At 41.9% G+C, this 22,706-nt stretch overlaps 1 protein-coding gene across 2 annotated transcripts in view; it reads right to left on the bottom strand.

The window, feature by feature from the left end:
- LOC149551985 (zinc ion binding protein) overlaps positions 1 to 22,706 on the bottom strand; it is a 254,443-nt gene that overhangs the window by 72,420 nt on the left and 159,317 nt on the right. Inside the window, exons 6-8 of one of the 2 annotated variants that reach the window (XM_089787477.1) lie at positions 10,470 to 10,563; positions 9,406 to 9,514; positions 8,883 to 9,072 (exon numbers count right to left, since the gene is read on the bottom strand). In XM_089787477.1, the coding sequence (XP_089643603.1) occupies positions 8,883 to 9,072; positions 9,406 to 9,514; positions 10,470 to 10,563 (393 nt within the window). The remainder of the gene's footprint in view (positions 1 to 8,882; positions 9,073 to 9,405; positions 9,515 to 10,469; positions 10,564 to 22,706) is intronic. The other variant, XM_089787478.1, reaches the window with a different exon arrangement.

Raw genomic sequence — 22,706 nt, 5'->3', positions numbered from 1 at the left:
AGGTTCATGCACTTCGAGAAGTTGTCAAGATATTGAAGCATAACCATTCGCAGTTAGTTGCTGACAAGGACTGCCCTCTGGAGTGGGGTAGCACCTGTTATGAGATGGTGTTAGGGAAAGAGGAGGAGATGGTTGAGCTCACCCAAGAACTTGAGGTGATTGTGGACTCTCTTCAGTATACTCAGTTGGCTCTTTAGGAGTCACAGTCATAGTTGGATGAGGTTACCGTGGAGTTGGAGCGAGTATAGTCAACACTAGCCCTAGATCCTATTTAGTCACATATTGTGGTTGGTGGTGAGTTTACTTCGATAGTCAAGGATGAGGGGTGTGATGATGTGGCAGTCATATCTGCCTAGAATATGGATGCAGTGGGTATAGAGGAGGTGAGAGCATTAGTTGAGGACTATAGGGTGATTCATGTTATGTCACGATTTTAGAGGGATCAGCAATGGGTAGCAGGGGAGCCAGTTGATGCTTCTAGATATCATTTCTACGACACAAAGTCTTTGATGGAGTATCTTTTGGAGAGTTCAGATGTGCAGGAGGATTTATACAGAGTGTCTAAGGGTACTCTTATCCGAGGCTCTTGTTCTATTTGAAGGTTGGTGTGAAAGATTGTAAAGACTCTATCTACCATGCTTTGCCACAAGGATTTCATGGTTGGGTTTGTCAACCGACTGGATGGTTCCAGCAGTGTTTCTATAGCCGACAGATTGACTATCGTCGGTGTTTTGTATTTTGTAGCCGACGGGTAAATAGTTTGTAACGGATGTAATGTTGTGGCCGACGGACTCCTTCGAGAAGGTTCGGCAGTAGTATTTATATCCCGTCTGGGATCATTGTAAATCATCAATCATCTACTATTGCGAATATTATGAAGCATAATGTATGTCTGGCATATGTGAATGTAATTCTACTATTCTGTTCCATTGTCTGTATGCGTTGATTTCTTTACCAGTACGGTAAACATTTGGCACCATTGCCCGATGGACCTGGTACGTAGGCAGGTAGATGGAAATTAAATGCCGAATCTGTTGAATATAAATAAGAACACGGTGAAGGATAAAGATGACATTCACGCAGCTCAAGCTAATTTAGTTCTGGCACAATAGGATGAGCGCCGGAGGAGATTTCAGAAGATTGCCGATGGAAACCGAAATGCGGAGGAATTGCTAGAGGAGACTCGATAGCGGGTGGAGTTGGTGGAAGAAGCACAGGAGGCATTCTTGAAATTGTGTTTGTCGAGAGAAGAGAATTCAGACGGAAGAGCATCAACTCGCACGGCTCGGAGTGCCGAGGGAGCACGAGCGTGGAGTGACCTCTTCGTCTGGGATAGACTTCCGCGGGAAACAACTTCAGAAGATCCGTCTTCTTCACCAAGGTTCGCAGCTGTCGACACCTCCGGTGTGGGAGTGCAGACTACCAGTGCGGGAGTGCAGACCTCCGGTGTTGGAGTAAATAGCGCCAGTGTTGCAGGACCCATTAACGCCTCTCTACCAAATTTAGTTGTGATGGCAGGACCCAAGGAAAAGCTCCCGAAGTTTGAAGGCGATGGTACCGCTGACCCCATCCAACATTGTAAGACATGTGAGACGATCTGGCGCACAAATGGAATCACAGATGCCAACGAATGGGTTAGGCAATTTCCGGCAACCCTACGGGGTGTGGCGATTGATTGGTTTTTGGATATAGATCCACAAAAGCTAAATAGTTGGGATAACATTAAAAAGGAATTCTTGGCGGAATTTAAACTCTTGCGGGATGATAATGAAATCGTAGCAGAGATTTTCAATACCAAACAGGGGAAGCATGAAACTGTCCGCGTCTACGCCAGGAGATTAAAAGACTTAATAAACAAAATGGAAAGCAAGCCGGCGGATGGATTGTAGAAAAGATGGTTCGTGGACGGCCTACACTCAAAATTGCGGAGGAAAATGAAAATTGTGCCACCGTTGTCATATATGGACGCGTATAACAGAGCACTGGACCTTGAAAGTGAACAGAAGATAAAGAAGAAGAAAACTAGCTCCTCTGATTCTGATGACGACGAGCCTGTCGGAGATGATAGTAGCGACGACGAAGGCAGCAGCAAGAAGGTTCATGCCCTACAGAAGGATATGGTTCGCATGATGGAGTTTAAAAACATGCAGAAGGAGCCAAAAGGTAGTGAACTGTGGTGCACGGAGTGTAAGACCGACGGTCATACTAAAGGATCGTGTCCAAAGAACCAATTTTGTGACATTTGTCAGATCATGGGCCATTCGATAAAAGAGTGCCCCTTTAACATGAAGACAAGAGGATCTCCGCAAGTGTTTCTTACACAAGAAGCTTCCCCGTCAGGCAGTAGCGGAAATACGAATAGTGCAAGTGCCACATCCGGAGGATACAGGAATAATAGCAGAGGGCAAAATAACAATACAAATAATAACAATAATAATGGGAGCCGAAGTCGAACTCAATATGATGCAAACGGACGGCCGATTGTTCAATGCCGAGCATGTAATTTGTAGGGTCATTTTGCACGGGATTGTACAGCGGCAAACACACCGAAATTATTATGTAGATGGTGCGGACCTAGCGATCACAAAGATTCTAAGTGTCCAAAGTCTAGAGTAAACTTGATCACTGTCGGCACAGATGTAGAGGAGGTTCTGGCAATTACATGGAGGCAAGCGGAGGAAAAGAGAAAATTGGGGGAAGCGCAGGCAGAAATTGCAAAGGCATCGTCGGCGAGGACATCTCAGTTGAAGGACATCACCGGCACCTTGGCAAGGAACTTTGCAGAACAAAACATTGTACGACAGATCTTACAAACAGAGATACCGGTCAAGATAAGTGATCTCCTTCTCACAATGCCCCAGTTACGGACGGCCATTCTGAATCATACACCGTTTTCAAAAGCAACGGAGGACACAGGAAGGGACAATAGGGAAGTGATGACAACAGACCCAATGCTGCTGGCACTCACCTCCGAACGACATCCGGCGATCGTTGAGATGGAGATTTTGGAAAATATTCTGACAGATACAATTGTCGATGGAGGGTCCGGCGTGAATGTGTTGCCGAAGGATACTTGGAAGAAGTTGGGAAAGTCGACGCTGTGGCCACCTACATTCTAGTTGCTCACGGCGGACTAGCACGGGATCAAACCGTTAGGAACCTTAAGGGTGCAACCGGTAACCATTGGTACGCAACCATTTTTATTGGATTTCGTAGTCATTCCATTGAAAAGAAAAGGATATGATGCTATTCTGGGACGGGATTGGTTGGTGCAAGCAAAAGTAAAATATGATTGGAAACAAAATACTCTATCAATGGAGTGCGGAGGAAAAAGATTCATAATTGACTTGTACACACAAATGGTAGGTGAGGAGGCAGCATCGTCAAACTCAGAAGGTGAAGGCGACAGTGACGACGAAAGAAATGACGACGAAGGAAAGAGGAGAATGGAACCGGACAAAAGAGTATTGAGACTTGACAAAGGATCGAATGACGACGACCTGGACTTGGTGAATGGCCTGTTCCACTGGCAGATAGAAGACTACGAACTATTTCCGAGTTGCAATATGTTAACGGTCGACGAACGTGACAAAAAACAGGAAAATGAATGTCCGGAGGAATGCAGGGAAGCGGAAGAAGGAAAAGCTGCCATGGTTGAAGCTGAGGGGAAGAACATACAGTCTGAACACAGAAAAACGAAAGATCCCATTGTTCGGTACACGGTGAACGGACTGCACAGGAGGAAAAGAATGCATCGCACCATAAAATTACTTGAAGGGTACCGATAGCAAGGAAATAAGTTAGATGTGCGACGGCTGCAGGCATAATGGGCGACGGAGGTAACACAGAATAGACATAAGGCGTGGCATGACAAACTCAGTAGGTTTCAGCCGGGGCAGTTGGTACTCAAGTACGGCGATCGGGATGAAATCAAACAAGAAAGGTTGAAGGCAAGATGGGTTGGTCCATATCAGACCCGGAAGGTCGGCGACAATCGGGTGATAAAATTGGAGACATTGGACGAGCAAGAGGCACCTCCAGTAGTCAACGGATTTAAATTGCAAATATATGGTGCCAGGAAGACTCCGTCACTGTCACAGAATGGCCAGCTGACTCCGTCGTCGTTGCAGAATGGCGATGCCTGGAGGCAAAATTGAGGTGCTGTCTTTCTATTTTATTTTATTTTTTGTCAAAAAAATTATTAAAAAAAAAAAAAGAAAAGTAGTAAAAGTCCCGCTGACATGTCCCGCAGGTGGCTGTCCGCGGACTGTCCTGCGGATAGTTCCCGCAGCAAAGATCCGCGAACATGTCTCGTGGGTAGTTCCCGCAGCAGAGATCCGCGGACATGTCTCGCGGGTAGTTCCCGCGGACTGTCCCACGGCAGAGGTCAGCGGACATGTCCCGCGGGGACTCCCGCGGCAGAGGTCTGCGGACTGTCCCGCGGGTAGTCCCTACGGCAGAAGTCCGCGAACTGTCCCGTGGCAAATGTCTACGGACTGTCCCACGGGTAGCTCCGGCGGACTGTTCCGCGGGAGGTCTTTCGCAGCATGATCTATCTGTCTGTTTTCATTGCTGGAAGAATTGTTGAGCTTCTCATTGCCGAAGGAGTGGTTTCAGCGAAAGATTGTTGGAGTTTTGTCTCATTTGCGGAGGAGAGATTGTTGAGTCTGTGTAGAAGATGGGTGTGCGGGGTTTTCTATAAAAAAAAAATGACGACAGATTCAAGTTGTTCGGAATGAGTAACAGACAATGCCAAAGGGAAGGGGAAGCAGCAGTGGTTACCAGAAAGAGTCTGGAATTGGTAGAAAATGGCAAAAACAGTGTGTTCTGTGCATTTTTATGTGGGTTTCGGAGTGTTAAATTGGTCTTGGCCTCAGGACCCCGCGAGGGCGCTGCCCCTCGACCCCGCCGGGGGCGTTGCCCCCTGGACCCCCAGTTGTGGCAGATATCAGTCGTGGGAGTCTGACTAGTTGATGAAGACCTGGAGCTGCTGCAGGCATAGAGTGTTGTGTACCAGAGGCACTTGGAGTAGGTGTTGGCTGTGAGGCTGTCTTGGTGGATGCGTAGAGAGCTTGGGAGGAGCTAATCATCCAGCTGGAAGCAGTGTAGCGACACTTGGCTCGGGGTACCTAGGAGTTGGAAAGAGAGAAAGTAGCGTGTGCGGCTATCAAGGTCAGCTTGAGGAGACAGTATTGTGTTAGCAGAGGCTACAGATGTAACGGGATGAATGTGGAAGTGATGTGACAGAAGCAGATTTTTTGTTGTAGTCACTCTGTTAATGTATTTTGTTTGTTAATTTGTTCAGATATTTTGTAATTGTCGTCCGGAGACGACTTTTCTTTTTGGGGGGGGATGGTGTCAGCCGACTGGATGGTCCTGGCGGTGTTTCTGTAGCCGACGGATTGATTGTCGTCGATGTTTTGTATTTTGTAGCCGATGGGTAAATAGTTTGTAACGGATGTAATGTTGTGGCCGACGGACTCCTTCGGGAAGGTTCAATGTAGTATTTATATCCCGTCTGGGATCATTGTAAATCATCAATCATCTACTATTACGAATATTATGAAGCATAATGTATGTCTGGCATATGCGAATGTAATTCTGCTATTCTGTTCCATTGTCTGTATGTGTTGATTTCTTTACCAGTACGTAAACAAGGTTTGTTGAGAGGATTGACCAGGATCCTGCCCGAGCAGTAGTTTGGAGTCATCTCTGATTCCTAGTTTGATATTGATGAGCCGTTGATAGAGATTCGAAGTTTTTATCGACATTATATTGTGAGGAGTGCTCATCACTTCTCTTTTGACCCACAAGTAGAGGATTTAGTTTCACATTAGTATGGGTTGGCTCCAGTTTCGTACCATCCATTATTAGATGGGTTAGCACCATCGTTTGTAGATGGGATTTACAATTGTAAGTTAGACCACTTGCAGTATCCACATACACAGGATAGTTTATCTGAGCTTGGAGTTGATGATAGTGATTTAGGTAGTTATGGTCATTATTGTCTCCACAATGCGATTGGGTGTGAGTGTCAGTTTGATGGAGACTTAGGTGTGGATAGAGTTGGTATTTCAGTTGGGTTGAATTCTGATGAATTGTTGCCTTCATCAGCGCCTAGAGTCAATTTTCAGATGACTCTGATGTTGATGTCTATTATTTGAGTACTAGTGCTACATGAGTTGCTTGTACACAGTAGGATAGTACATAGTTCTATCCTTGGGATCCAGGTGGACTATGATGTTCATTTTTCTTTGCGACCGCTTGGGGACAAGCAATCTTAGGGAGGGAGGACAGTAATGTCCCCATTTTTAGTAGGTCCCTATAGTTGGCTTGGTCAATTCACCATCGCAACCCTCATGAATTGATAGTGGCACTTGAGGGTCTCAATTGTGGGGTTATAGGCTTTCCAGCAGACTATGGTGTGCTTTGGCTTTGTTTGAGAGACTTGCTATTTATAGTAAGTCAAATTATTGGTTCCGATGAGCTCAGTTGAGTTAGAAGAATTGAGTGATGCTCTCAGTTTTTATTTCAGGCTTCTAGTTTAAGCTCCAAGAATTTTGGGGGGAGCTTCTATTTATAGTAAGTCACCTTGTCAAGTTCATTCATTGTTTTTTTTTATCAGGATCACTCTGGTGTTGTCAGATTTCGATTCTAATGCTTCTACAGTTGTTTTCACAAGACGGGTGAGTTATTATTATTCTTCATCTCAATATGTTGAGGTTGCTATTTTTGTTGGTTTTGTATGTTGGTTACCTCAAAGTATCATAGCTCACTGGAACCGGGTCGCAAAGTTTTAAATCATGGACACAAGAAACAGTGGCCTTGTGTTAGAATATTACGTTATGATGGAAAAGGTCATTTTTGGGAGCCAAAAAAAAAAAAAATTATATTATAATGGCACTTTATTATATTTTAATGTTGTGGAGTTTATTTGGGAAACTTGTGCCATTTGAAGGTTACAAATATGAGCCCATTTGATGAGAAAGGATCCAATTATTTGATTTTCTTATTTTGCTTTGTCACCTTTGTGATGTTTTCTTGGAGCTCCAATTTTGTGCCCTTGCTGAAGTATAAGGGTTTGGGATCTACAGTTGAAGTATTGTAGATTCAATTCTAAGAATTATTTCGAGATTGTTTGGAAAATTGTGCTGAGGTATACAATTTGTCATTTCTCCTACTGTATTAATCGTTGCTAAGGAAAAGTTTAATCTTCTCTTGTTGTTGGAGGTTGTTCTAGAATTGGTGAAGGGATTCACTGGAATTGTTATATCAAATTCTGTGTTGGTTAAGCGTCCATTTATACTTGTTGTTGGTGTTATTTTCTATCTGCATTTTGGGAGCAACGTTCTCTATATCTGCAGCTCGATTTGTTTGTTGAAGCATGCTTTCGCTGATGATAGTCTTCATTTCAAAGAGTTTCAAGACAAATTTTACGTGTAAGTTCATGGATTGTAACTTCTAATTTTTCTGGGTATTGTTGATTTAGATAATAGGGGATATCTTATTAACTGGGTTGTTGGTATTTTGTTATTAAAATCTGGAATTTTCAGCTATATATTCCCTATGTAATATCCAAATATTTGAGTTGAAATAATAATTGCAATATCTTCAGCGTAGATTGTTTGAGAGCCAGCAGAGCTCATTTCATTCGATCATTAGAATGTGCAATTATATGCATACTTTAGTTGCCTGCAACAATAATCTCCAACGTGTAAAATGTTCCATAGTTATGAATTAAATGTCAAGCTTGGATGCCCCATGGATGAGCACAAATTTCTTGAAGTTATGAGAGATTTAGGTTGCAACTAAGAAACACTCCTAATTTACCGGAATTGACTACATAGAAAAAGGCCTTAATGATAATATTTAAAGAGACTACACCACTCAACACAATCAAATTGGAGAGTAGAATTGCATCATGCAAGAAAAACAAAAAAGACAAAAGAAGTTGCCTCATTACCTAGGAAATACTTAACATCTTAGGAGGCAGGATATTTTCCATGGTGAAAAATCAAGAGTAAGAGATGCAGTATGACATGCATTTGAATAGAATTGGTATTGGAGTTAATCTACTTTTAGGTAAACTTTAAATGCCCTATAGCAGAGTGTAGGGTACTTCAAAAAGAACTATAAAGATGTTAAATCTCAGTTTCTCTTGCAGCAATTTTGCCCATTTAGAGAGATTCCTCATTATAAATAATATTGGAATACCATTTGAAATGTAATTGCTTCACCACATTGCACTCACTTTCCCCTCACTAAATGGAAAGTATGGTTACTTGGAAAACACTCTTAAGGTTGACCAAGGCAATGATTGAAATCACTTTGCAGCTCCTCTTGAGCTCTCCACTCTATTTATAGAAACCGCGTCTCTTCTAAATGTGGATTTTTTATCTTCCTTTCAAGGCTTCTCTTGGTGTTTCTACATATTTTATCAACCCTCTCTTAATCTCTCTTAAAGAATCTTGCTACATATTTTAAAAGTTTTGCAATCACTTTGGGGCCTTGGGCCAATCATTAATAGGCTCATGTGGGATTTTCTTCTGCAATATCTATTTCCCCAAAACAAATCTTACAGATCTCATCTTTTCCTGGTATGAATTTTACAATTATTGGTCATCTATTACATCTATACTTATGGTTCAAGTTTAGCAGGTCTTGGAATAATTTCTTCTAACAAAACAACCATTATTCACAAAACCATGAAACAAATGTATCACTCACCAAGTAAACTTAGTACATGACGGTTAGTTCTTTAGGAATTCCCAAATATAAATGTATTTCAAGCTTAAAGTAATGTATAATGCCTAGTAACATCAACTATTAACATAAGTTCTCTATTCCAATTCTAGAAAAGAAATAAGGGAGGATAAAATTACTTTATTAATATCTTGAAAACGCTCATGATAGAGGCCCTTCCAAAACCGTAATGCCATAGTGGAAGGTTGGTTTTTGCATTGTATAGATGTTGTGCAATACATATGATCTTCCATGCATCTAGAAACTTTGCATTGGCAAGAATCGTTAAGGCACTTTGCATATCCTGTAAGTTCAGCATGTTCACCATCCCTATCAAAGCAACAAAGCAACAAAATTTGTAAATAAAGACCAATTCCAGTAGTTGAAGAAGAAAAGTAATAAGGCACAATAATATAAGCCATTCAAGACATGAAATGTGAGCATTCTCTAGTAAATCTTATTAACGTTGACTTTCTAAATGTATCTATAAAGGTAAAGGACGCAAATGAAGCCCAAACTACAGGAAACCTTTGACTGGAATTAAATTGCATTTTTTCCAATCAAGCTCATCTTGATTTCCTTTAGCACAATGATTTATTAAATCTGGAGAATTGATCAGATGTTTATTATTCTAGAAGATTGCTTTACAATAGAGGGAATAACCTGAAATCTGGTATGGAAGGTCCAATAAAATCTATATGCAATTGAACACCAGGAAAAAGAGCACATAACTCTGTAAAAACTGGAAGCTGATGAAGTTCCTTGTCAGGACCTGAATGTAATCAAAGAAAAGGTGGGGTATCATATTTCATATGCACGAGTATTTCATTCATAAATGAAATTGCATTCTATGCTAACAGATGTAAAAACAATCTTAGGCTATGGGGTTATCTTGGAAACTAATGTAGATAATTTCTTTCATTTCTCCTTCTTAAGCTTTATCTAATGCATCTTAAACAATCTAATGTTAGAAAAAATCTGAAAGAAATTTTAGAATGTTAAAACATCAATAGAAACTGAATGGGCAAAATTGTATGGTAATAATTTTTTATCCCAGATAAATAGAAATGATTGGCCTTAAACTCAACAGTTATCACTGACAAGTAAAATTTAAGTAAAGGGAAAGACATTACTCATATAACAGAAAGCTTTCTAAGGCACAAACGAACTGATTCTGAAGTGCTTGAAGAAAAAGCATAACAATTCTATTCTAAGAAACTCCATAAATTGTATGTACCAATTAACTTAAGATAAATTCTGATATATGACTAAATAACTACTGGTTACAACTGGACGCATCTCAAACTCTGGCCTCCTATTGGTTTACAAGGAATTGCAATTTCAGATTCGGATCGGAAATGGCTTAGGATCTTCAACTTTGCTATTCCAAATGTAAAATACATTACCAGTGCATTTGATACTTTTTGGTTGTAGTTGGCAGTCAAATAAGCTATTTCACTGTTTATGTTAAGCTCATCTACTCACTTTTTTGCAAGATAAAGCCCTACTTAAAGATATAAAACTTGAGCGTTGTAACTGTAAATTTTACATCCATAATTACCAATCTGACAAGGATAACAATAAATTATTAATAATATTTACCATGGTTTCAATCTGATCTTTCAAAAAGTAGCATAGCTTGAGAAAAATTTAGAATGGAAATTGTAATTAATTCATTAACTATAGCTTGAACTTTGGGGAATTATATTTTAGAACTTTCAGCTTACCCAAATAATGGATCCGCAGCTCCTGCCCAGGACTGGGCACCATGTTTTGCAATCTAGTAGCAAGGAGTTGGAAAGCATAATACATAGTCAGGGGCTGTAAACAACATCTCCAACAATATTAATGTTACAAGATAACAGCAGATATTTATCTTCATTAATAGACATTTAACACAGAAATATAAGTTGCTGCTTCGGATTCTGGTATGGATGCAGCTTCAAGATTCGGGTTCAAAATTCGTTCAAATTTTTTTGGGGTTGGGGTTGGGTTTGTTTTGGATTCGTCCATACAAAATATATTTTAAAAAAAATGTATATGTTAAAATATACTGCAAAAAATAAGTTCATACACCACTATGCTAATATTAAAGCAACTTAGCAAAATACACTGCCACATATATTCATGTTTTTTACTCCAAACAACATAACAAAATGTCAAAATATACCACCATATCAATGTTTTAGTTCAAAAAGAATAAGGTGAACATTAATAAACAATCATCAGTGATCAGATATCATCAAAAATCATCATCTTAATGCTGTTGCAAATCAGAAGCACAAAAAGTGCCATTAGCATCAGTACTCGCAGCCTCATGATCAACCTCAACATCACTAAGTAGCTTGCAATCACTATAATCAATTGCAAGTGCATCAAATTGGGTTTCCAACTCTATAGACTTTGGTTCAACATCCCAATGTTTTGCCTCCCTTTTTTCAGCAAATATGGTCTCTGTGTGTTGTGACTCGTGAGCCTCACGTTTGAATGCACAAAAACCAAGTTATCTGAATTCTTGGAGTTTAGTTTGTTGCATTTTATTAAGTGGATGGAGTATGTGCTCCGGTTTCTCTCAGATAATGATGAACTAGCAACCTATCAAGATTTACAATTTCAAAATAGATAGTTAAGAGTTTTGAATAAAAATATAAATTCAATATTCATCAACAAGAATTTGGAAATTAGAATCTTAAGAGTTAAGAACTTGTGATAAAATTTTGATGGCAATGGTTTGCAGGTGTTGGTACACTTGTCCATGTCAGTACCGCCATTTATCAGCATCAACAATGTTCTTGTCTTCAAGAGCTTCAAGACCACAATCATCAATGCTTGCGAAACTCGTGAATTCAAACCTCACTGCAGGTCGTATGTGTTGGGAAAGAGTCGTTGGCGGGTTGTGTTGTACTCTTGAATGCCTTCAGGGTCTCTATATGGGGTACCCCCTAGAGAACCAATTCACTATAGAACTTAGGGATCAATGCAAAAGCAAGTAGGTGCAAAGGGGTAGTCATTTTGTTCCATCTCTCTACTATGATTATTTGTAGTTCCTTGAAGAACATTTCGTTAGGATCTTCCTCTCTCTCATTTACGACATTTTTAATATCCTCAATCATGGAGTCAGTGCCATCATATACCTCACCCAAGCAAGGACTATCCATGTCAGTATATCGGATCATGTTTAATATAGGCTTAATGAACTTCAAGGGGTAATCAACACAATCCCACCAAGAGTCATCTAGTTCAATGCCTTAATGGAAGTTTCCTTGGCACTATTAGATTGCCTCCATATGCTCTAATTAGCGATGATTACCATTCTAGACCATGCCTCTTTAACCTTGACTAGACACCTCAAAACAATAGTATTGGAGGCAAAGTGGGTCTCAACAACCTATTTTAAGATCAAAATAATAAAATCAAGATTAAAAATTAAATTTAAAACATAAAGTGTTTACTAAACCAAAGTGACTACATTTTTAAAACATTTTTAATTTTTTTGTAATTCAACTTACCTTCAAGAGCTCCAATTTCGAGAGTTGTCTAGATATGGCTTGCGTCATATAGTGGTTTGTGACAAACATTTGGATCTCCTATGCATCTTCATACATTTTTTTAATCCACTCAATCTTAGTGTCATTGTTTTGCAGTATTAGGTTGAGTGAGTGCATAATACAAGGTGCTTGAAAATTGTGTTTGAAACGCTCTTCAACCAATAACCTGATAGCCCTACAATTCTTGGCATTGTCGATTATTACCTGAACAACAATTTGAAGGCCAACTGGCTCAATGGCTTGGATGGGAATGTTTTCAATGAAAGGACCCCTTCCTTTACCTCCTTTGCAAAATCCAAAACTTTCAGAAACATTGCACCTCTTGTGGACACTGCAATAACATTGACCAAAAGGATAATTTCTTGCATCATTACATCCATTGGATACCATGGTCACACATGGTTCAATCCATCAATCCTTGATGGGCTGCATGGAAGCATCTACATTGATTACCTCTCTATCCAATAAAGTGGTGCACACTTCTCATAACCCGGGCCCTTGGACCCCTTTGGAGCCTCCTTAATTAATCTCACCATATTTTGCCAATATGATGAGAGAACAACATTTAGTGACAATCCATTTGTATAGATGCATCTTGCTATGGCTTCCTCAATAATGTCTCTAGCTTCAATCCGAAATGATATTTCCAAGGCCCCCTTTGCTCTCTTATTTGCAACTGGTTCTTGAGGACTGCAGAAAAATGGATGGCCTTGCGCGGTTGATTGGGAGTGGAAGCTGAAGTCATTTATGATGATTTTTTTTTTCTTCTAGCATTTTACCAAGGATGAGAATTTTTCCTCCCAACTATTTCATCTACTTGTTTTTGTTCTTGAATATATTTGTTGTAATGTCCCCTTCTCACTAGCACTTGATTTAATGGAGTTTGGCCTATAATCGGACCCTCATAGGCCAAGGTGTTGAGGAGAGGGTTGTGTGGGCAGTTCTTATTGTTGTCTAGTCTTCCTATAGCCACAAACTTCTAGTGGTTACAGGTTTCCTGCGGCCACGGACTTCGTGTAGACTATCATATTTGCATTTTATATTAATTGTATTTTTATATTTCTTTTAAGTGCAATTAATTGTTATTGTAAGAAAGAGTGAATCTTGTAGAAAGTGAAATTAAATGTTTTTTTTATTTCTTCCAAAAGGAGGCCAACCTCTTGGAAGAAAATAAAAAATATGAAGGGAAGCCTCATTGCTGGAAATAATTGGTGGAGCCAAGGGTTTCTGATGGGAATGTGGTGTCCCCATTTGTTGCTAGCATCAGAGTTTCAGGGATAGGCCTGATATTGCATCCTCATAGCCTAATAAGGATGGTTAGAGGGTATTCTGAGGATTGAATCGTCTCATCCATTCAGGGATTTATGGATTTGGCCTCCGTTCGATATCTTTTGGACTCTGTTTGTCATACTATGTATAGTAAGTCAGGAATAATAGAGATGGACCTTTTCTATTTTTGGAAAGCATATTTGGCCACATGGGGAATTATGAGGAGAGATTCCTATTTTTGACGGCATGGCAATCAGACAAGTATTTCAAGAGATATTAAAATTCAAGTGACTTAAGTGATTTATTTTTATATTTTAATGTTATTATAAAGTTATAAAGTCACTTTATGACAAAAGGACTTAAGTGACTAAAAGACGAAATAGTCTTTTATTCCACATTGCTAAGTTGTTCGTACCTCTCCTCATTTCGAAGTTATAAAGGAAAGCAACTGCATTGGGATTAAAACAACGAATATATGAATTATCAAATCAAATCAGGTTGCTTCAATGTGACTGGTATTTCCAAGGGATGACAAACCTTTTGGAAAAAGTGATACTAGACAAAAACCTAGTGATCACATTATTTGTTTAAGATACCGTAGTTGAGTGGGGATGTGATATCTAGATGAATGGGACTACTTGGCAAAACAGCAGGTCATAGTATCGGTTTCTACTGATTTTGGGGGACATATATTGGATTCTTGCAAGAGGTCAGGCATTAATGGCAGGAGTATCGGCTGATATCTGTTTCTTTGAAGGATAATAACAGCGGCAATACCTTTTCCACTCAGACAGGACAGAGGTACTTACAGTCATAGCTGCAAGGTTAATGTCATTCACCACAGACCAGCATTGGTTCACGAAATTGCATCAGAGTTGGGAAACGTGACTCCATCTCCTCCCAGGCCACAGGAAGGACAGTTTGCAAGTCGACTGGGTGCAGAAAAAGAAGGTGACCCAAATCTCATTGTATATCTAGTGTTCTTATCAACTTCCTTGCCAACTCACGGATCTATATAACTCCTTGCTTACCTCGATATTGCGGTGTTGCATATTGTTTCATCTCTAATATAAACAGCAACTTGTTATTCATACAATTTGAATATATTGTTTCCTCACACTACTCAATGTCTGTAGTCAGATTTGATGAGACACCATGAATATTAAGAGTTGACTGTAATTTGATTTCTGAATTTTATATATAAGTTGTTGCATGATGACCTTGTCGTATTTTCTTATTTTGAACTCTACAAACATTGAATGTAAAGATAGGGGACAGTGATGACCTGTTTGGATTAAGATTATTAAAGGTAAAACAATTACAGTTGTAATGTTCCTGTTATAAAATAAATAATAATTTAATCTTTGTAATAGGTCGATTGATTTATTTTATCTCAGACCCATTTTTATTATGTTTTCGTAGTTTGTGTTGTTGTCGGCTAACTTTGTGCACCCTCGGAAAGCTTTTCCTGACGGGTATTTAAGCACGGCTCGTAGGTAGTTTGTATGCATGCATGGATTATATTTTCTCTGTACTGCGGATTCCTATTGGAGTTTGGAATTTTTTGCAATTTCAGAAGTGAAAGACCTTCCCTATTTGGCTTGTGCGGTTTCGGTGGGATTCAACCCTCACCCTATTCCGTTGGTGTTCGTCTTAGTCTGTATCTGGCAAATTGAAGGCTTAATTGTATCTCGGTACATGTTGGTGAATCTTTTGGCTCTGTTTCGGCAATTTGTGTATGTTTCCTTCTGCAATTCTAAGTAGCATCATTAATTTGTCTTGCACCTTGAAGCATCTTCATACATTCCACTCACCACACTCACCGTATACCATTCCTGCACTCCTTACGACATTCTCTACTAGCTGTACGGCCCTTCCTCACAGCTGTACAACCTTCTACAACACCATACGGTCACCTAAGCCACTGTATGGCCTCTATTCATTACTCGTACGGTCCATCTTGAATGGCCAAATAACTCTATATTCTCTCACATCCCATACGGACTTCCCTTCATATTTCGTACGGCCAACAAAGCTCTACTGTACAGCTAGCCTTACTCCACCGTACAGCTATCTAGCAACCGCCGTATTGCACTACCGTACGGCTTCTTGTTCACACCTTCCAACCACCATACACCCTTTGCAGACACCTTATCACTACCGTATGGCTACCCTTCACTTCACCACTACCAGATTGATCTCGTATGGCCACTACAGCTCAGCCTCAATCATCGTACGAACATCATACTAGGGCATAATCATAGTGTTTTCTTGTTGGAAATCTACTAAGCCATAGCTTAGAACATTACAACAATGGGTCATTTAAGCTTCAGCAGTTAAGTGCATGCCAACTGTTTGGTAAAATAAATGGGGAAAAATTACGTGTATTTTCTTAATTTCCAAGGAGGAAAATTACAGTGGTAATATAACGTTGTGACAAGTCTGCATTCAGCTTCCAGGTCCAGTTTAGATTGAAAGTATTGGCACCTTGTTTGGCATGTTCTTAACATTAACTCCATGATAGCAAAGAATTGGACAATAATACGTGAGTCTCAAAGTGCTGGTTGTATGACAAACTGTTTGACAAAATTCTTGACAATTTTTAGCTCAATATTTTAACACAAATCAAGTAGAGAACAATACAGTGGTATTAGAGCCACAAGACCTGCAATCTTGTGGGAAAATAGAATATTTGCAGACTGATTTTTATCCAAAAATGTCAGCCGAGAATGAGTAAAAGACATTATAAATTCAGCCATCCTATTGGGTACAGTTAAAGACATAGGAGGGCTGGTAGTTCTAGAAGTAGGTGGAGTAATGCGAAATTTAACACGAAAATGAATGCTTTGCACGAGAGTATGGAAAGACTTAAGCTTCATCAACAGAGGTTGGCAAAGAGTTTGTCGGATCTAGAGATAATTGAGAGGACAGTGAAGTATATAGCTTCTGCTTTTAGAAAGCCGACTTTGAGGTTGCAGGGAAGTAAGCTTCAATTTTCCCCGACAGGTGTCCATGATGCAGATGTACTTGTATTTAGTATGAGACCTGATAGTCCTATCTGGAGTGTTGATGGTGGAACCATTTTACACGGATTAGTAGATGTGTCAGTACCCTTGGTGGATAGCAGCACTAAGCTTCAACACGTTGAGGTCCCCAGAGTTGTTGCAATTAGTGCAGAGATAGTTGATGCAGTTATTACTATTGATACTTCAAGCTCTCTTGAGGAGGGAATTATTATTGGAGATTTGTATGAGGGTTGTCATATTGTTGCTCCAATACAAGAGGTAGTGGCTTCCTCAGGTGGGACTGATGCATGTATGGAGTCACCCAGCTGTGATGCCCGTGATTTGGGGGTTACAGCGGAGTTAGTTGATGTGAGTTCATGCTCTAGCATTATTCATTCATAGCCTGGAATAGAGTCATGTGTGCAGAGTCAGGTGAGAGCAGTTGAGACTCTATTAGGTGATGGGGATACAGATTGTGTGAACACCTCTTGTGATTTGTTGGATGATGTTATGATTTGCACCGGGTATGATACCCCTTGTCAGATATTGGGTGATGACTCTTATGAGATTTTCGATGAGTCTCAAAATCAATGTTTACAGGATCTTACTATTGAGATGGAAGCTTAGATCTGTGGAGATTGAGATTGCGAGGGCTTCTATTTCTTCGGAGGAGTTGTTTGAGGTACATAGTAGTTGTACCTAGAATGCAAAGTTGTGTAAGGACAATAGCACATGTATGAATGATCTTGTGGTGGACAGTTTAGATTTAGTTTCCTATCACAGTACAGTTAGTGAGACACATAGCTTGCATAGGAGTGAAGGGTTACAAAGGCATCATGTGACTTCTCAGTTGAAGGTGAGTGATAGTGACATTTACTCATTTCTTGATCATTATGATGTTATTCGGCATATGCTAGCTACATCTTGTTAGCCGACTGGATGGTTCCGGCGGTATTTTGCATTCTGTAGCCGACGGTCCGGCGGTGTTTCTGTAGCCGACGGTCCGGCGGTAAATAGTTTGTAACGGATAGAATAATTGTGGCCGACGGACTCCTTCGGGAAGGTTTGGCAGTAGTATTTATATCCCGTCTGGGATCATTGTAAATCATCATTCACTTACTATTGCGAATATTATGCTACTATTCTGCTGTTACTTTACTTTACCTGTACGGTAAACATTTGGCGCCGTTGCCTTATGAATCTGGAAGGTGGGAGGAATGAAGATTAATGCCAAATCAGCTTAACAAGGATCGGAATAAGGTGAAGGGAAAAGATGGAATCCGTATTGCGCAAGAGAATTTAATTCTAGCACAGCAAGCCGAACGCCGACGAAGATTTCAAAGGATTGCCGAAGGACACCGAAGTGCGGAGGAATTGTTGGAGGAGACTCGGCAGCGGGTGGAATTGGTGGAAGAAGCCCGGGAGGAGTTCTTGAATTTGTGTTCGCCGAGGGAAGAAAATTCAGACGGGAGAGCATCAACTCGCACGGCTCGCAGTGCCGACGGAGCACGAGCGTGGAGTGACCTCTTCGTCCAGGATAGACTTCCGCGGGAAACAATTTCGGAGGATCCTCCGTCTTCACCAAGGGTTGCAGCTGTCGACACCTCCGGTGTGGGAGTGCAGACTGCCGGTGTGGGAGTACCGACTGCCGGTGTGGGAGTGCCGACCACTGTAGGAGTGCAGACCTCCAGAGTTATGGCGGGACCCAAAGAAAAATTACCGAAATTTGAAGGCGATGGTACAACCGACCCTCTCCGACATTGTAAGACATGTGAGACGATCTGGCGAGCAAATGGAATCACAGATGCCGACGAATGGGCCAGGCACTTTCCGGCAACCCTACGGGGTGTCGCGATTGATTGGTTTTCGGATATGGATCCACAGAAGCTGGATACATGGGATAACATTAAAAAGGAGTTCTTGGCGGAATTTAAACTCTTACGGGATGATAATGAAATCGTAGCGGAAATTTTCAATACCAAGCAAGGGAAGCACGAAACTGTCCGTGTCTATGCCAGGAGATTAAAAGACTTAGTAAACAAAATGGAAAGCAAGCCAGCGGACGGATTGCAGAAAAGGTGGTTTGTGGACGGCCTCCGCTCGAAGTTGCGGAGGAAAATGAAAATTGTGCCACCGTCATCATATGTGGATGCTTACAACAGAGCCCTCGATCTTGAAAGTGAACAGAAGACAAAGAAGAAGAAAACTAGCTCATCTGATTCTGATGACGACGAGCCTGCCGGAGATGATAGTAGCGACGACGAAGGCAGCAGCAAGAAGGTTCGTGCCCTACAGAAGGATATGGTTCGCATGATGAAGGAATTTAAAAACATGCAGAAGGAGCCAAAAGGCAGTGAACTGTGGTGCACGGAATGTAAGACCAACGGTCATACTAAGGGATCGTGCCCGAAGAACCAATTCTGCGACATCTGTCAGATCATGGGCCATTCGACAAAGGACTGTCCTTTTAACATGAAGACAAGAGGATCTCCGCAGGTGCTTCTTACGCAGCAGGCTTCCCCGTCGGGCAATAACGGAAATGCAAACATTGATGGTGCCACACCCGGAGGGTATAGGAATAATAGCAGAGGGCAAAATAACAACAATGCAAATAATAACAATAATAATGGAGGCCGAAGTCGAACCCAATATGATGCAAACGGACGGCCGATCGTTCAATGTCGAGCGTGTAATTTGTGGGGTCATTTTGCGCGAGATTGTACAGTGGCAAACACACCGAAATTATGCAGATGGTGCGGACCCGGCGATCACGAAGATTCCAAGTGTCCAAAGGCTGGAGTAAATTTGATCACTTTCGGCACGGATGTAGAGGAGGTTCTGGCAATTACACGGAGGCAAGCGGAGGAAAAGAGAAAAGTGGGGGAAGTGCAGGCGGACATTGCAAAGGCATCGTCGGCGGAAACATCTCAGTTGAAGGACATCACCGGGACTTTGGCAAAGAACTTCGCAGAACAAAACATTGTACGACAGATCTTACAAACGGAGATACCGGTCAAGATAAGTGACCTCCTTCTCACAATGCCCCAGTTACGGACGGCTATTCTGAATCATACACCGTTTTCAAACGCACCGGAGGAAACAAGAAGGAATAGTAGGGAAGTAATGGCAACAGACCCAATGCTGCTGGCACTCACCTCCGGACGGCATCCGGCGGTCGTCGAGATGGGGATTTTGGGAAATGTTTTGACAGAGACAATTGTTGACGGAGGGTCCGGCGTGAATGTGTTGCCGGAGGATACTTGGAAGAAGTTGGGAAAACCGACGTTGTGGCCACCTGCATTTCAGTTGCTCACGGCAGACCAACATGGAATCAAACCGTTGGGAATTTTGAAAGCGCAACCGGTAACAATTGGTACGCAACCATTTTTATTGGATTTTGTAGTCATTCCATTAAAAAGAAAAGGCTATGATGCTATTCTGGGACGGGATTGGTTGGTGCAAGCAAAAGTAAAACATGATTGGAAACGCAATACCCTATCAATGGAGCGCGGAGGCAAAAGATTCATAATTGACCTGCATACGCAAATGGTCGGTGAGGAGGCAGCATTGTCAGATTCTGAGAGTGAAGGCGAAAGTGGTGACGAAGGACAGAGGAGAATGGAACCGGATGAAGGAGGAGTATTGAGACTTGACGGAGGATCGAATGACGACGACCTGGACTCAGTGAATGGCCTTTACCACTGGCAAATAGAAGACTACGAACTCTTTCCGAGTTCCAATATGCTAAGGGTTGACGAAGATGAGAAAAAGGAGGAAAATGAATGTCCGCAGGAATGCAAGGAAGTGGAAGAAGGAAAAGCTGCTATGGCTGAAGCTGAGGGGAAGAACATACAGTCTCAACACAAAAAAACGAAAGATTCCACTGTCCGGTACATGGTGAATAGACCGCGCGGAAAGAAAAGGTCACACTGCAGCATAAAATTAGTGGAAGGGCACCGACAACAAGGAAATAATCCAGTTGTGCGACGACCGCAGGCACAGTGGGCAACAGAAGTAGCACAGAATAGACGCAAACTTTGGCATGAAAAGCATCTGAGACATAACAGATTCCAGACAGGACAATTAGTACTGAAGTATGATGGCCGTAACGAAATCAAGCCGGGCAAATTCAAAGTGCGATGGATTGGACCATATCAAATCCGAGAAATTGGTGACACGGGGACAATGAAATTAGCAACCTTGGACGGACAAGAGATAACTCAGCCAGTTAACGGATCTAAGTTGAAACCATATCGTGTAAGGAAGTACTCCCCGGTGGTGAATCCTTCCGTGTCGTCAGTACAACATTCTCTGGCGATGACGTCACTCAGAGGTACTGTTGTTGAGTAATGTATTCTGTTACAAAAAAAAAAAAAAAAAAAAGAAAAATAAAAAAAAAAAAAAAATTGAAAAAAAAAAAAAAAAATTAAAAAAAAAAAAAAAAAAGCCTGACAGCCCCGCGGACCCCGCGGACTTGAAGTCCCGCGGGAAGAAAGCCCCGCGGACTAAGAGTCCCGCGGGCCCCGCGGACTAGAAGTCCCGCGGGAAGAAAGTCCCGCGGACTAAGAGTCCCGCGGGCCCCGCGGACTAGAAGTCCCGCGGGAAGAAAGTCCCGCGGACTAAGAGTCCCGCGGGCCCCGCGGACTAGAAGTCCCGCGGGAAGGAAGGCCCCGCGGACTTAAAACCCCGCAGATCCGCAGACGGAAAACTTCCACGGCAGTAGCAAGGTAAAACAACCGCGATTTATCTTCTCTCAGACAGTTTGGGTGGGCATGTTGAAGAATTTGGTGAAGAATTTGACCAGCAGAAGGCCGCGGGTAGGAGAAGAATGGGTCGCGGGAAGAAAAGAAAGGCCGCAGGGAGAACAGGAAGGCCGCAGGTGATGCAGAGTCAGAGGTTCAGTACTTATAAAGAAAAAAAAAAAAAAAAAAAAAAAAAAAAAAACGACGACAAAATCAAGTTGTTCAGAATGAGTGATGGATGATGTCAAAGGGAAGGGGACACATCCGTGGTTGCCAGAAAGAGTGCAGAATTGGCAGATAATAACAGAAATGGTGTGTTCCGTGCATTTTTGTGTAGGTTTCGAAGTGCCCCAGGACCCCGCGAGGGCGCTGCCCCTCGACCCCGCCGGGGGCGTTGCCCCCTGGACCCCCAGTCGTGGCGGATATCAGTCGTGGGAGTCTGACTAGCTGAGAAGAGTTGAAGTTGCTGCAGGCATGGACTTTCTGTGTACCAGAGGCAGTGGGAGCAGGTGTTGGCTGTGAGGCTGTCTGGATGGATGCGTAGAGAGCTCGGGAGGAGCTGATCATTCGGTTGGAGGCAGTGCAGCGACACTTGGCTTAGGGTACCGAGGAATTGAAAACAAAGAAAGCAGCACAGGTGGCTATCAAGATATTTTGTCAGTCGTCAGGAGACGACTTCTCTTTTTGGGGGGGATGGTGTTAGCCGACTGGATGGTTCCGGCGGTATTTTGCATTCTGTAGCCGACGGTCCGGCGATGCTTCTGTAGCCGACGGTCCGGCGGTGTTTCTGTAGCCGACGGTCCGGCGGTAAATAGTTTGTAACGGATAGAATAATTGTGGCCGACGGACTCCTTCGGGAAGGTTTGGCAGTAGTATTTATATCCCGTCTGGGATCATTGTAAATCATCATTCACTTACTATTGCGAATATTATGCTACTATTCTGCTGTTACTTTACTTTACCTGTACGGTAAACACATCTTGTTTGGGTGCCCCAGTGTCAGATGAGCACGATGATAGTAGCTTTTCCCTAGCAGAGGTTCATGCGCTTCAAGAGGCTATTAGGATCTTGAAGCATAGTTACTCTCAGTTGATTGATGACAGAGATTACCTTCTGGAGTGGGGTAGCACTTGCTATGAGGTGTTGTTAGGGAAAGAGGAGGAGGTAGTTGAGCTCACTCGAAAGCTTGAGGTGATGGTGAACTCTCTTCAGTATTCTCAGTTGGCTCTTCAGGAGTCACAGTCATAGTTGGGTGAGGTTATCGTGGAGTTAGAACGAGTACAACCAACACCAACCCCAGACCTTGTTTAGCTACATATTGTGGTTGGTGGTGATTTTGCTTCTACGGTTGAGGATGAGGGACATGATCATGCGATGAACACCTTCGTCCAAGATATTAG

This window comes from Cupressus sempervirens, chromosome 6 (assembly GCF_028749045.1).
Source record: "Cupressus sempervirens isolate cs-2001-9-10 chromosome 6, ASM2874904v1, whole genome shotgun sequence".
NCBI lineage: Eukaryota > Viridiplantae > Streptophyta > Pinopsida > Cupressales > Cupressaceae > Cupressus > Cupressus sempervirens.
This window is presented reverse-complemented; position numbering and strand designations above follow the sequence as displayed.